This window comes from Lactuca sativa, chromosome 4 (genome assembly GCF_002870075.4).
Source record: "Lactuca sativa cultivar Salinas chromosome 4, Lsat_Salinas_v11, whole genome shotgun sequence".
Classification (NCBI taxonomy): Eukaryota; Viridiplantae; Streptophyta; class Magnoliopsida; order Asterales; family Asteraceae; genus Lactuca; species Lactuca sativa.
This window is the reverse complement of record NC_056626.2, coordinates 25,182,656-25,198,521: the sequence shown is the minus strand read 5'-3', so window position 1 is coordinate 25,198,521 and position 15,866 is coordinate 25,182,656. Positions and strand designations below refer to the sequence as shown.

The 15,866-nt window shown below is 35.6% G+C and overlaps 2 protein-coding genes across 5 annotated transcripts; one reads left to right on the top strand and one right to left on the bottom strand.

Moving 5' to 3' along the window:
• Positions 1 to 6,459: 6,459 nt before the first annotated feature.
• On the top strand, positions 6,460 to 8,787 carry LOC111894420 (fructose-bisphosphate aldolase 3, chloroplastic). The gene is made up of 6 exons (XM_042900867.2): positions 6,460 to 6,717; positions 7,187 to 7,456; positions 7,554 to 7,663; positions 7,753 to 7,843; positions 7,931 to 8,200; positions 8,266 to 8,787. Exons 1-6 carry the CDS (start codon positions 6,559 to 6,561, stop codon positions 8,542 to 8,544), a joined length of 1,179 nt encoding a protein of 392 aa, XP_042756801.1. The 5' UTR covers positions 6,460 to 6,558; the 3' UTR covers positions 8,545 to 8,787.
• A 2,967-nt stretch (positions 8,788 to 11,754) lies between these two features.
• Positions 11,755 to 15,514, bottom strand: LOC111894373 (pentatricopeptide repeat-containing protein At1g22960, mitochondrial). 4 transcript variants are annotated; one of them, XM_042900864.2, is made up of 4 exons: positions 12,954 to 15,514; positions 12,775 to 12,853; positions 12,271 to 12,426; positions 11,755 to 12,103 (listed from the first exon to the last, which is right to left on the bottom strand). In XM_042900864.2, the coding sequence occupies exon 1, from the start codon at positions 15,290 to 15,292 to the stop codon at positions 13,052 to 13,054; it is 2,241 nt and encodes a 746-aa protein (XP_042756798.1). In that variant the 5' UTR covers positions 15,293 to 15,514; the 3' UTR covers positions 11,755 to 12,103; positions 12,271 to 12,426; positions 12,775 to 12,853; positions 12,954 to 13,051. The 4 variants fall into 4 exon arrangements, with proteins under 4 accessions (XP_042756798.1, XP_042756800.1, XP_023746216.1 ...); XM_042900866.2 differs by having other exon boundaries at positions 12,271 to 12,331; XM_023890448.3 differs by having other exon boundaries at positions 12,271 to 12,853.
• Positions 15,515 to 15,866: the final 352 nt, after the last annotated feature.

Sequence of the window (15,866 nt, the reverse complement as noted above, 5' to 3'; positions counted from 1 at the left end):
TATACACAACCACATATAACTCCATTTGATTCAACAAGCTTGTAACACCATGGTGAAGATCAGTTCCAAAATCCCCAGTAAACATGCCACCTGAATAGAACTGGAAACCCATGCCACTGGCATCAATGGCAACTGATACAGGTTGATTAGCGACTGCCTGTAACAATGCGGATTCACTGTTGGCTGGCACTTTTTCATACCCAGTAATGGTGGCAGCATGGACAACTTCTTCCTTGGTGTTGCAGGTTCCATCTGTTGCCTGATATGGGTAAGCCACCTCGGTGTTGATGCCTTTGTTTTTAACGATAAACTCAAAGCCTTTGTTTTTAACGATAGTCTCTTCATCATCACTAAAAAACGAAACCTGTAATTGTAAAAAAAAAAAAAAAATCAGATCCATAAAAAACAATAAGGGAAAAATAGTCAATATAACAACAGATATTACCTTTGGCCCATCGTTTTTCGGGTGATACTTTCTAGCACCCCACGAATTTTTTACCAACCAGTACTTCATGCCAAAGCTGTGTATATGATGTATTCACCATCACCACAGACAACAACATACCTCCTATTTGGGTTGTGCTTCAAGCTCTGTGGAAAAATAGAAAAGTCAAAGTCCATATGGTTGACTATTTTCAGTTTAAAGGAAGGTAGGAACAAGCATAACTCACTTGTGGATAAAGATCACATGTTCCCAGTTCTTTAACTGCTAAAGGTAGCCTCTCTCCATCAGAAACCTGAATAAAAAATAGATTTTTTTCCCATTTCATTGTTAACATAACATAACTTGTATATGGGATTTAAAGTCCAAACCTCATGATCAGCTCCCACACTCTTGATGTTAATAGTTTGAATTTCATTATGTTTAGCCCATATAATTTTTCCACTATTGTCCATGCTGGCTACAGGCTCTTCACGTCCAATTTTCACCATTATGGTTCCTTCATCATAGCCAATAACAATCCTGCAAAAACAGTAATTAAAATAAATCCAGATGAATGAAGAAGCATCAAGATTCAAGACCCACAAAACAAAAAACAAAAAGTGCTATACAAACTTACCGACGTGAACCTTTCATGTATCCAACAGCCCAAACCCTTTCAAGTCCATAGTTCAAGGTGTTCTCAAGTCTGAATAAAAAAAAAGAGTGGCATAAAGTCAAAAAGTTTACATTTTTAACATATGTATAACGAGGGTATTTTGGTCTTTTGATAGGAAATGAAGAAAGAAATTGAATTCCTTCCATCCATCAAACATGGAATTTGAAGGAATCCAACAAAAATTGAATTCCATCCATTTGGAAACCAAACACACCATGGAATGGAATCTAGCATTCCGATTCTTTTAGAATCTACAAAACAAACACACCCTTAAAGGTAAAAAACAAGAGCTCACCTGTAAGTGGTTGAATGCCATATACGGACAATACCATCTTCTGAACCTGTCATTATTATTGGAAGCTCGGGATGGAAACATACAGCAGAAACATTGTGTGTGTAACCTTCTAGAGTTTGGACACAGGTTTTAGTTAGCAACTCTACAGTAACAGATCACAGTTGTGACTGTATTGCTGGATTCTCATATTGAGATAGTAAAGGGAATCAAATCAGTTTAGAAATTGTAAGTAAATGAGATTCAATTCCTATTACATAAATTAAATTCCAACTCCTAAACACTAAATTGATTTTTTTTATCATTATCAAAACACAATTGGCTGATTACTACTCATGTGTATGTATAATAATAGTAAATTGAATCTAATAGGAATACATAAATTTTTATTTACCTGTGAGGTTGTCACTGTGGCAGGTTGCTTTGAACCTTGTTCACTAATCTTTGGACAATCCCCTTTTGGTTCAAACATTTAGTCAAACACCTAGTGTGCATAAAAAAATCAGGTACTTATATCATAAAATATTAACAATTCCATGAAAATATATTAGAGAGGGTAAAAAGGCACAAAAAATCGTCCAAAAAAAAGGACCAGTAGGACATGAAACAGGTAACTATGGTTGAAAAAGGAAGAATTACCTTTGAAATAGGCCTACTACGCAGATGAAATAGGCAACAGTGGTGGTATAGTGGTGGTTCTGTGCTGTTGCGAAGGCAGTGTGGTGGTGGCTCAGGGCTGGTGTTGTGGTGCGATGTTGTAACGGTGGAGTCTGAAAGCAAACACAAATTGTGATGGAAGCTATTGTTGTTGGTGATGTCCGATTCATCAAAAGAAAATCATTCTTCGATCAATCTTCTATTTTGTGAAAGAAGATATTACTATTTCAAATGTGTTATGTTTGATTAGGGTTTGCAAATAGAAGGAAGTGAAAGTCGATCGGAGAGGAAGGGGTTTGCAGAGAGAAAGAAGGGAGAGAATGAAGTCGATTTTGGCGGGTGTAGAGAGTAGAGAGGAAGAAGAAGCGGGTGTTCAAAATTTTGGGGGATTTAGTTTCCCCCCTTACCTATCAAGGAGTCCCAGAAACGCGCGTTTATTAAAATTATAAAGCGACATTTGTAGAGGACGCCCGTTTTATTATAGGTTCCCTCCGTGTTTTTAATATTTTTACATCAGACACTAATTTAAGGGCACTCAGTAATGCGCGACCTAAATCCTTAAAATTTTTGAAGAGATCACTTTTTTAATGTCGCTCTCTAATGCGTAACATAAATCAAAGAGCGTCGTGTTTTGCGCGTCGTAAAAGGCCTTTTTTCTAGTAGTGGAAGACAACCTAAAAGGACCATGCTTATAATCGGGTCAAGTACATACCAATAATAGTTATGGGCGTAGGCACCTAATCCAACACATATATGTTAGATCTAGTTTATGGGGTATTTTGGAGCTTTTGAGTCTTTCAATGTTAAAGGTGAGCTTTTGATCTACTCCAGAAGCAATGGATGCTAGATCTTAGCTCCATTCAGTCCCTATGTTCATAAAAATGTCATCTTTAATGAGTATTTTGACCCATGCATGTATTAAGACATTTTTAAAGATCTTTTTGAGCTCTTAAATCCCAATAATCCATGCATGAGTGAAAATTTGTCAACTTTATGTGATAAGTGGACTTAGGGAATCAAATCTTAGAGTTTAACATGCTATATTAACCGATTAAGTGCTTAGTGGAGTGAAAAGGTGGCCTGAGGAGTACGTTGGGCGTACGTAAGTGTACGCTCAACGTAATGTTGACTTGTACATTATGGACTTGTACTTTGTGCTTCGTGGTTGAGTATGTGGGGAGTACAATTTTGGTATGTTGGGCATACTCCCCAATATGTCTTTTTGGGCTTTTTGAGGTTTGAGCCTTGTTGGGCTATTGGACTTCTGATTTTAGACCATGGTTTGGCTAAGGGCCTTCTTAGAATTGGTCACTTGATAGTTTTTGGGCCTGATTAGGAAGTTGGGCCATATTGGGATTTAGGTTGCCATTTTTGACTTTTGTGCATTTAGGTTGGACCTTGGTTATGGAACAAGTAAGAAAAGGGTAAAATGGTCTTTTACCCTTTAGGAAATTGGATGATGGAGTGGGCCTTGGACTTTGAGTTACCAGATTGATTATTGACTATAGTTGTATTTATTGTTAGTTGGTGTGGGGTTATCCGGTTCAGCGACTCGGGCAACTATTTGGTTATCAACGGACTGAGGTGAGTTTTCTCACTGTATCAATGGGTCGAAGGCACCAAGGCCAACCCATTATTTTGTGATATCGGATGTTAGTTGTCTTTGTGGTATATGTGTATGAAAGACCAGGATATGACCCTTCACATTTGTATGAAAGACCAAGTTTTGTCCCCTAGAACTTGTATGGAAGACTGGGATTTGGCCATCAACATTGTAAGGGAAGACCATTATTTGGCCCATGGCAAGAAGCGCTTGTAAGACTATGATATGACCCATAACATTCACTTAATTATGTATGGTATGTGGTACTTTGGGGAACTCACTAAGCTTTGTTCTTACGGTGTTATGGTTATGTTTTTAGGTACTTCCGGTTTTAAATTGAAGGGCCCGGCTTGATTGCAACGCATCCACCCATGTTTTCGTATTATGATGATTTTTGGATTGTACTCTGATAAGTGTTTTCTTATAAAGTACTTTTGAATAATTAGAAAAAAGGATTTTGAATGTTGACTTAAAGATAATTAATGTTTTGGTTGAAATAAAAAAATAAAATAAAATAAAATTTTTACCTCATAATTTTGGGACGTTACATCCATTCTCTATTGTTTCATTGTCACCAACATCTCCAACCAACAGTATTGCCAGAATGTTTGTAATTTGTCTGCGTCTTGAAGAATTGATGGAAACTTTAAGAGAAACTTTCAACTAATTGGGATAAACCTCACATAAAGGAGGTCAACGGAGATGGTGGCCCTAGTCCTTCTTGTCACGACCTTTTTTTTTTTTTTTTCCGGTAATACACTCTATCACCCCTTCCTTTATCACCATATCTTTCTATTATAAACCAACACCACTTCCATTTCAATTTCCCTTTGTTTTCCTTATGTGTAGATTTAATTTTTAGGTTGATGCGATTATTCATTTGTGTCTGGATATATAATTTTCCGATTTGTATTTCATTTATTGTATACTAGGTGTAAAACTCGTGTATTACAAGGGTTAATCGAAAAAAATAAAATATTAAGATGTAAATAACTAGTATATAACCTGTGGCAACCACGGTTATAAAGTTAATTAAACTTTTATAATAAAAAATATAATTATTAATCAATTATTTTAAATAAGTCATTTTAAATAAATTATTAATTAAGAGATATCAAAATTTTAAAGTTATTATAATTTCAAATTTAACATATAATTAAAAAAATGTAAATTTGAATTTTGAAATGAGTTGCCTAATATATCTACATGACATATGACATAATATTAATAAGGAGTTATATAGAATGACACTTGGCAAAAGAATATTAAAACCATTCATTTATTAGAATAGGGATAAGTATTTTTTAAATAAAATTTTGAAATAAAGAATGAAGAGACATATTAATTGCAATTTAGGGGGTGTTTGAGATATCTTTTGAGAGGGCAAAAGAACTTTTGGGAAAAGATAACAAACAAAAGATGTTTGGGGAAAGCTCATTTTGGATTTTTTAAAGAAGGAAAACTGACTTTTTGGAAAAGTCAGGGAAACCTAGCTTTTTGGAACTTTTGCTAAAAGATCTTTTGCCCTTCGAAAAGATACCCCAAACACCCCCTTAGTATAATATTTATTACATTTGATACTTTACATATATATAAATATAAGTATTATGTGGCTTTTTAATTTTAAAATTTGAAAAAAAAAAACATAAATTGACATATGAATATTATTTATTTAAAAAATATCACAAAATAACATGTGTCAAAACTCATTAGAGATTCACATGTGACAAAATTATCTTCATTTATTATAGTAGATGTATGTATGTGTGTGCATGTTTTTATTTTTGATATGAGATGAAACTCTAGTGTGCGAGTTTTATTATTTTAATGGTATGTGTTTCCTTTTATGACGATGAACCCTCGTTCAAGATCATATTGTTTGAAGATAAGTTTGTTCAAAAGTTAGGGGGTGTTTGGATAGGGAAAAATAGATTGCTTATTGTTTATTGCTTAATCCCACTACAATAAGCAAATTTAAGTGTTTGGATAGGAGTCTTTAAAAATCAGCTTATTGCGGTAGGAATAAGCCAAATAAGCTGATTTTAATAAGCAAGGGGGAATGCTTATTGCTTATTGCTTATTGGTCATTTTACTCATATAAGCAGTTTTGTTTGCCAAACGCTTAACATGCTTATTGGTTATTGTTTATTTCCACCGCAATAAGCTAATTCAAACACATTTTAAACAAACTTATTCCAACCATAATAAGCAAATAAGCAATAAGCTAATAAGCTAAAAACTATTTATCCAAACACTCCCTTAATATATAGGTTTGTGAAAATTGATTATAAAGTTTGGGAATGTTTTCGTTTTCCTAAAACCGGTGAAGGTATACGGTGGTGAGGGAAAAAAGGAGAGGAAATTGGTATTGTAGGGTATGGTGGGGATAGGTAGGTGGAATGAGTATAGAGGGCCTTTGTAATTAAATATTGAAAATAGGTAAAAGGAAAAAAATACTATAAAGGGCAAATAGTCTTTTTCATGGATAAGGACCAAATACGTCGAAAAATTAAAACCACAATGACCACTGGTACAACGTTTTTCAAAGATGTCGGGATTGTGACAATGTTTGGAAACTGAAGGGACAATTTATGAAACTTTGTCTAAAATTAAATAATTACAAAAAGCACCTTCAAAAACTGTTGAGTATAAAACGCCGTCGTGCTATCCTTTTGGGTATAATCGTCATTGGGAGATCTTGAAACGGGGACAAAAGTGTCAAATCGGAGAAAATGACACCTACTACATTCGTAGTTCCGCACACCACCCTTGTCTTCTTATATAATGCATCGGTTGCCTGCGGACTCCCCAAGAAAAACAACTCTATAAACACCCCTTCGTCTCACTCCCCTCTCGAAACCTCTCTTTCCCATCATTTTTTATACGAAATCGTTATATAAATCTCGATGGCGTCTGCAAGCTTTGTGAAGTTAAATGCATCTTCTTCACCTTGGATCGGTCAACGATCCTTCAACCAACGTCCGGGATCTTCCCCCAGGTTACCCGCCACTCGTGTATCTGTCATCCGCGCGGGATCTTACTCCGAGGAACTCGTCAAAACCGCTGTGAGTTTGAGTTTCCATTTCTGTTTCATTTTGGATTGAATTGTCGTGGTTTCTGTTTTTGAATTTACAAAGCTGATCTGATTTTGCGTTGTGTATAGACGATCTGATTAATCGAACTGCGCTTTTTTTTTTGTTGTTGTTAGGCAGTAGTTGATTTTAGGGTTTAGGTTAATTGCAACTGGATTTAAGTCTTAATAGTTTGATCACTGTAGTGGTAGGCGGAGGGGTCATGTCCTTTTCGCATCACGAGCAGCCAAATAACATTAAATTTATGTTGGAGGGTCGTCTTGTCTTCATATTTATTTTTCAAACAATTGTTGACTTTTTTTGCACTTTACGTGATTGAAACTTAATTGTTCATGGATTTGGCTTTCTTGGAAGCCGGGTTAGTCTTCTTCCTTTCCTGAATCATGTTTACAGACTTGTGATCATTTACATATACTGATTATATCTTTTCTTGTTGGAGTAGAAAACAATTGCATCACCTGGCCGCGGTATCCTTGCCATTGACGAGTCAAATGCAACTTGTGGAAAGCGATTGGCATCAATTGGATTGGACAACACCGAAGCCAACAGACAAGCCTATAGACAACTTCTATTGACCACTCCTGGTTTAGGTCAATATATCTCTGGCTCCATCCTTTTCGAGGAAACCCTTTATCAATCAACTACAGATGGAAAGAAGATGGTTGACTGCTTGCGTGAACAGAACATCGTACCTGGCATTAAAGTTGATAAGGCACGAATACATTCTCTTCTCCTTTTGGAATCCAATACTATCAACTTCTTTTCAACTGTTTATCATAATTCTTACTTATTTAGTTTATCTTTCACAGGGTTTAGTCCCCCTTCCAGGTTCCAACAATGAATCATGGTGCCAAGGGTTAGATGGGTTAGCTTCTAGAACAGCTGAGTATTACAGTCAAGGAGCTCGCTTTGCCAAATGGTGAGACATATATACATAAATAGTCTTGAGTTTTTTGTATCTTTTTTGAGGTCTAGTTCAATGATCTAACATTTTATGTTATTTTGTAGGCGTACTGTTGTCAGCATTCCTTGTGGCCCTTCTGCTTTGGCTGTGAAAGAAGCTGCATGGGGTCTTGCACGTTATGCTGCCATTTCCCAGGTTTGTTACTCAAGATTTGTGTTATTATATAAGAATAAGTCAATGGTGAAAGAAAGAGTTGACCTTTTGTCTGATAACTTGATGTAGGACAATGGATTGGTGCCAATTGTGGAGCCAGAGATCCTTCTAGATGGAGACCACTCGATAGACACAACACTAGAAGTAGCTGAAAGGGTTTGGGCAGAGGTTTTCCACTACTTAGCAGAAAACAATGTTCTTTTTGAAGGAATCTTGCTAAAGCCCAGCATGGTCACTCCAGGAGCTGACCACAAGGAAAAAGCTTCACCGGAGACTATTGCCAAATATACCCTCACCATGCTCAAGAGAAGGGTCCCACCTGCAGTTCCTGGAATCATGGTATGAGAATCTTGATTATTTGTAGTGTTTTTCAAGAAAATGAAATGATGATTTTTGTTGTGTAGTTTTTGTCAGGGGGACAATCTGAAATGGAAGCTACCTTAAACCTGCATGCAATGAACCAAAGCCCTAACCCATGGCACGTGTCCTTTTCATATGCACGGGCCCTACAAAACTCGGTGCTCAAGGCATGGCAAGGGCTGCCCGAAAATGTGGAAGCCGGGCAGAAGGCACTTTTGACACGTGCAAAAGCAAACTCATTGGCTCAGCTTGGAAAGTACTCTGCTGAGGGAGAAAGTGAAGATGCTAAGAAAGGAATGTTTGTCAAGGGCTACACCTACTAAGTAAGGCACACTATTTAGGTTGGTGAGTTTTTGTTTTCTTTTTTGATGTGTGGTTGTGTAATTTTAGAGGTGTTTTTGAATAATAATAATAATATCCGGATGCTAAAACTGACCCTTGAATATGTGGGGTAGTGAAAGGTGAGGGTGGGTCTTAGAGTTAAGGCTAGTTTTGATGATGCAAATGAGTATCTGACTTTTTTTTCTTCTTGTGTAATTTAGAATGGAACAAAACAATGTGATTGGGATTGGGTTGCCTCTGAAATGAAAATGCCAAAGGGAGGGAAAAGAGTAAATGTTTTCTACTTGAAAAACTTAACTAGAATGATGTTTGTTAGCTTTGATTGCTATTTTATAAAAGAGTTATTCACTAAAAATGACCATTTTTTTTAGCCAACTTATCCCCCAATAACCACTTATTCTGCAAGTATTAAAAAATGACCACAATCACTATGCCCGCCTAAATGTGCTTGCGAATTTGCTAGTGGGCCTGGCCCATATAATTCATTTACTACCTTAAATCAACCCACGGATGTTCGAGTGCAACACTGTTGTCACATCAAGTCGTGCATCCATGTCGCCCTCAAGGGGTGAACTGCTAGATCATCTAGCAAATATCTAGTGGAAAGCTTCTAGAAGCAAAAAAGACATTAAAGTCGAATTCACTGCCACATTATGGTGATATCATCTAATAGCCATCATGGCTTTATATTTCTTCTTTCTTCTATCTTTGTCAAAGCGTCATGGAACATCTGCTAACAGATGCACTTGGAAAGAAACAATATCTTACTTAAATTGACTCTATCTTCTAAATAAGAGGCGAGACACCAAAACAGAAAGCTACAAACAGGTAGGAATGGGTAAACAACATGTGCATAGTCCAGTTTGAACTGTTGTGGAACCATAAGAACCCAAAACAAATAAAGTCAATTTCAACATATAGTCCTCTCTCGAGATTTACTATGGTTCATCAATGTCAACCCGGACTTTATTTGTCTTCAAATGATTGGAGTCGAATATCCATTGGAAACAAAAACAATCATATATCTATTTGATTTAAATAAGTGTACGCACCCAACCACACTTAAACCAATAAGAATGAATCATCATTCATGTGTCAAATACACCAATGAATCATCATATTCAGTGGAGACATCCAAACCTCTAATACATTAGTATCATGATGATTGCTTCATGTTGAAAGATAAATAAAACATTCTACAAGCTCAAATAACCATGTCTCACACTCTCACCCAAAGACCCTTCCAGGGGTTTCATGCCAAAATATTACACGAATCCCCTTGAAGAGCCAAAGCAATAATAACCATTACGAAACCCCAAAAGTTGTGAAGAGTCCAGTCATCTATTATCCATCATCTCAGTCTAAGAAGACCTCCACACATAATACAATCAAACGAGGCTGTTCTAGACGATCGTAGTCAAACCAAAAATAGTCACACCAAATACTACAATGAAAAAACAATATAACACATCATCATCGTATTTTCAAGGTATATGGATCCCCATGGATCAAATTCAAACCTATAAGTATAATCACAGAAAGACAATAACCCATGTTTACAAATACATATTCTTAATACCTCTAAGAAAATGTCAGATTCTTAATACCTATAAGTATATGGATCCCCATGGATCAAATTCAAACCTATAAGTATAATCACAGAAAGACAATAACCCATGTTTACAAATACATATTCTTAATACCTCTAAGAAAATGTCAGATTCAACAAAGAGATCATTTATAAGGTGGGAAAGAGAGCACACATCCAAACTTAAACCAACTTCTTTATACAAATGAGAACTGATATCACGGGATCTCTATGCATGCCCAAAAGAAGAAACCTTTGAACATATAAAATATGCTCCTCATGGATAAACTGATGGATAAAACATGAATCCAAGTTGTATGTGCCAAGTCTAGTAAGCAAAAACTTAACACCTCCATATATGATCTTGCTCTTCATAAGGCTGAAGGGTGTGGGTGCGGTTCTAGACCGCACTTTGTGCCACGTAGACCAAGAAAACCACCCTCAGACCGCGGTCTGGTGCGGTCTTGGCCGCACTGCGGTCCTTAAGTGCCGCGCTTTCTGATTGGTTGAGGGGAAAAAGGGAAGATCGTCTGTTGTTGGGTATTTACCTTTTTTTTTTTGCTTTTTCTTTCTTATATATACATATCTAACATTATTTTTTTTGGTAATGCAATGTAATGTTTTTTTTTTTTTTTTTTAAATTTCAAGTAATGAAAAATTATGTTTTTTTTATTAAAATAGAAGTTTTAATAATTTAAAATAGTTAAAAAAAAAAGCTTTATTAAATTAAAATAGTTAAAAAAAAAAAAACACAAAAAAAAAAGAAGAATGTGTGGCACCACTCCCTTGGTGTGGCATGAAACCACACTTGAATGATAAAAAATGACATGACGCTTATGTGGCGGGGGAGGGAGTGCGGTTTCGACGGCACCACACCCTCCAGCGTAAACCAACCAACCATGTGGTGTCTTTACCAGAACACTAAATGATCCCATAACAAGCAACAATTGTGACAATATTAATGACCCCTAAACTCACACCAACTCCAAAATACTTAACACGCCTAAATAACAGCAAATACCTCCAATGAGCAAACCAGATATTCGTTGTCATAATCTAAACAAAACAAACTACACCAAGGTCAACCAAAAACAAACTGATCATTATCAGCCATCATCACCAACACATTCTAGGGGAGTTTTTTCCTCGGTTTAATCAGTTTTTTGTTTATTCAGTTTGGTTCAATCAGTTTTTAACAATTCTAAATTAATTATATCCAAATCAAATAAGTGTTATACAATTTCCCTTTATTTGGGACAGTTAATCAGTTAAACGGTAAATTTCTGATGTTTTTGGTCATATGATTTTCATTCACAAACTAGGAAAATAAGATAGCTTTTTTTTAGTCCTAAGTATTTTTGTATTATATAAATATTCAATTGGTCAAATATTTAATATTAGACCAATTCGTGCGTGTAAAGTTGTAACGTCATGTTTGGACTCGTTATTTAACCCAAAATATACATATAAGAAAACATAAGTTTAGTTTCAAAATAGTTAATGTATAAAAGTAAATTTTCAACAATATCAATATAATAACTCGTTCAGTTAACCCATATTGGGAGAAAATTAACCACATAAACTGAATAAGTTATCCTTATCCTGTTAATCAAGCTAAATTACCCCAAAACTGAATAAACACAACCAAACAACCCATACCTTATTGGATTGGATGAATTATTCAAATGCAATTTTTATGACACTCGTATCCAAATGCTCAAAGAAGAACCCAAAGATAAAGAACATGCATTGAATGAACTTTAACCCATGAACTACTACTATACAAATGAAGTAAACCCTATAAACAAGGAAAACCCCAAAATGCACTCCAACAAAAAGAAAAGATTCACCGAATAATATTTGTGACACATCACACATACATTCAAATGGTGCTTTAAGACATATACTTTGGGTTGGTTAACCAGATTTTAAGCATCCTGGATTGCATGGTCCTGCATCAACAACATACATACATGATATGATGTTAGCATTCATGGTAACATTCTGTAAAAAGGAACAATGTTCATGCTTTCATGTCAAAACATGATATGAAGTCTTAACTTTGAAAGCTTAAAACTAAATTTACCACAGCAAATCCATGTGAATCATAGAATCGTACCTGTTTTTATGGCGCTTCTTGGAAGACTGATACTGGATCTCTGGAGCTGTTTCTCATCAGGCTTACAACCAAAAGTTATATATAAAGACAATTTTAACCTCATTGGTCTACAATACAAGTCACCTGATTTTCAAATAATCATATACTTGACTTCCTCTATTGCAATTTGCAAACAAACACCATTCACATAAAAATGCAAAAAGAAGACCACATTTAGCAAGATATAGCAAAATTTATGATGGTTTGTATTGCATTTTATTTCTAAAATTTGACTACAATTGTTCATTCTTGCAAAGAACACCACTATATGCATACTGCAAAACTTCTCGGGAATTTTGCATTCAACTGAATATGAATAAGTTATACAAGAAGAGTGTTTGCATTGGAACAAACAAGGTATGGCTTTATGGTTTGACATGATGATCATCATCAAGATTCATTTAGCAAAAAAAAAAATGAAAGAATACAATACTAACTTTCCAGACATTTTTCTCATCTACATACCTGTTATAACATCATAAAAGATTGTTTCTCATTGTATCAAATCTATGTCTTGAATGTATAAACATTCGAGTCAATTTAACTGCAAAAAAAAAGGATAAAACCATCAAAAATTAGGCAACGAAAAACACAATAGAATAGAATGTTGTAGAAATCAAAGATGCAAAAAAGTAAAAACTAACCTGAAGTCATTTCAAGTGATTTGTTAACGTGTCCATCATAGTCATTTCACAACCGATAGCCACAAAAAAAAGATTTGACTTTTTGACCATATCAATCACTATAAATAGGAAACAGATTTTGCTTCACAAATCTCCTCATTACCAAGAACAACATTTTCAAGATAACGAACTGCATCAGCTTTTGAATCCAAACCTATTTTCTTCAACAATGCACTATGTGTACACGAATCAGGCTCAATTCCTCTATCCACCATCTCTGTATATAACCTCAAAGCCTCACTCCAATTCCCCAAATCACAATTCCCATTAATCAAAATGGTATAAGAATATTTATTAGCAACTAAACCCCTCGCTTCCATTTCAGAAAAATATCTATACGCATGATCCATACGTCTACACTTGCAATAACCATTGATCAATGCATTATATGTAATCACATTCGGCATGATACCCTTCTCTTGCATCTCCATGAAATACATAAATGCCCATTCTACCCTTGCAGTAACCGCATGTGCATGTATCAACACGGTGTATGTCACAACCGTAGGATCCACCCCTTTGCTTTGCATCTCAGAAAACAAGTCTTTGGCTTTTTGAATCTTTCCAGATTTCAAATGTGAACAAATAATACTTGTATATGTGAAATGATCAGGAACAAAGCCTTTACTAACCATTTCTTTTATCAACTCATTAGCTCCTTCAACATTTGCATCCTTACAAAGACCATGTACAAACACATTATATGTGACTAAATTGGGCCCAATACGTTTTTCAAGGATTTCTAGTAAACCAATTGCTCTTTTGGTATCACTAAGTTTCAGTTCTCCTGCTATTCGAGTGATGTACGCGTATTGATCAGGCTGCAAACCATGTCTAATCATTTCTTGATAAGTTTTTGTAGCCATTTCCAAATCACCCATCTTGTAACAACCGTTTGCCAATATCGTGTAAGTGTAAACATCGGGAGGAAAACCAAGATTTACCATTTCGCCCTTGAGCTCCATTGCCTTTTGCATGTTCCCACTTCCACATAGCCCTTGCATAAGGGTGTTGTAGGTAATCATTGTAGGAAAAAGATCCCTACGCCTCAACTCGGATACCAACAAGAAAGCTTCTTTTATACGCCCTAAAAGACAATACCCATAAATCAAAATATTGTATGAAACTATATCTGGCATTAAACTGTTTTTTAGCATAATAGAATGTTGTTGGCGAGCATAAACGATTCTTCCTTGTTTGCATAATCCATACATGAGAATGTTGTATGTATGTACAGTTGGTGAAGCTCCTACAATCGCCATTTCTTCAACAAGATTGAATGCTTCTTCAATTAAGCCTTTCTCACAATACCCATGAATTAAGGGATTGTAACTGTATGATGATACCTTCAAGCCCAAAACTAACATCTCAGAAAGCATCTCTTTTGCTTGATCAAAATCGCCTATTTTCACCATCCCACTAATCAATGCATTATAAGTAACATCATTGGGTTCACAGCCTTTTGTTTGCATCTTTTCCAAAAGGTTTAATGCTTGTCCCACTTCTCCCTCTTTGCAATACGAATCCAACAAAGTATTGTATGTTATGATGTTTGGCTCAATGTGATACACATTCATCATACTATAAACTTGTTTTCTTTTGTGAACTAATTTCTTATCTCGAAGCATCTTAAGAAGCCTGTTGCAGTTCTTCACATCTGGCAAGAACTTGCTTTCGACCATTTTATTAAAAACCCATAAACATTGCTCAACCATGACTTTCTTAGCTAAGAAAAAGAGCATAAAGTCGAGCAGCTTAGCTGCAATATTTGCATTCAGATTGCCATCGATTAAAGAATTCACAACCCCATTCAAATTCCCACAAACCATTTTTTCCATCACTGGATACGCCCGATTCATCAGATTGCTCTCCACGAGAATCTCAAGAATAGCAATAAACGAATTATCTGAAGGCGTAAAGCCTGGTTGTTTTTCCACCCAATGGAAGAACCTAAGAGCAATCCTGGGGTGTTCTTTGATTGAACTAAGAACCCTAGTAAACAATTCGGGTTCAAATATCACTGCTTGAAATCTATCCTGAAGCGGGTTAGGACCTGGTTTAGTATTGTAACAAAATGCCCAATAATTTCTTTCAATCGCTGAAAATATGAGGTTTTTGAAATGAAACTCGGTGCAATCGATACTATTATTTGTACAGTTCTGGGTATTGGTTTTGACAAATGGGTAGTTCTGAGATTGATGAAAAGATTTCGATAAGAAAGTTAAACGAACCTTTATGAAATTGAAGCTGTGTTTTCCAGTGGTGACGATGGATTTTGAAGATCTAACATGGAGGGTCATTGAGCGTTGGTTATAGTGATTGAAGATGAGAAGAGATTCATGTGATATGATAATAATTTGTTGCTAATTCGAAGCAGGTTTAGGGTTTTGAAAAATCTTGCACATGGTAAGTAGAACAGAAGAGGAGGAATCGATCGACGTAGATTCATCCATCGCCACCAGCTCTAGTGGACGGCGGCTGGTTAGAGTGCTTCACCTCCTAGCCCAATTACTTCTTTAAATTGATGTCTTTATAATTTGGCCACTATAACTTTAGGTTCTTTCAAAACTGGCATCCAAGTTATTTTTTATAATTGACCACTAAACTTTAAAATAGTTTATATTTAGCCTCGAGGTGTCGACGTTTTTCTATTTGACTCACGATACATTTTTAGCAATCTATAATTAAAGGAGGATAAAACACTGACCCCGGAAAATATATTCCGACTTGTGTAAGGTACGTTTCAAGCTGAAATATTAAACAGGTTGAGAGTTTCAAATTTATACTTCAATCTTATTAATTTTCGTGTTGTTTCAATGCATTTATTTTTGTGTCAGGTTAGCATGGTTTAGACATTGTAAACGTGTCGTGGTG

Bases quoted from the DNA above. Each gene is read 5' to 3' on its own strand.
- LOC111894420 (XM_042900867.2), top strand. From the start codon at position 6,559: ATGGCGTCTGCAAGCTTTGTGAAGTTAAATGCATCTTCTTCACCTTGG. The intron at 7,457-7,553 runs GCACGAATACAT...TATCTTTCACAG, and splicing joins CTGGCATTAAAGTTGATAAG to GGTTTAGTCCCCCTTCCAGG. The intron at 7,844-7,930 runs GTTTGTTACTCA...AACTTGATGTAG, and splicing joins GTTATGCTGCCATTTCCCAG to GACAATGGATTGGTGCCAAT.
- LOC111894373 (XM_023890448.3), bottom strand. From the start codon at position 15,292: ATGACCCTCCATGTTAGATCTTCAAAATCCATCGTCACCACTGGAAAA.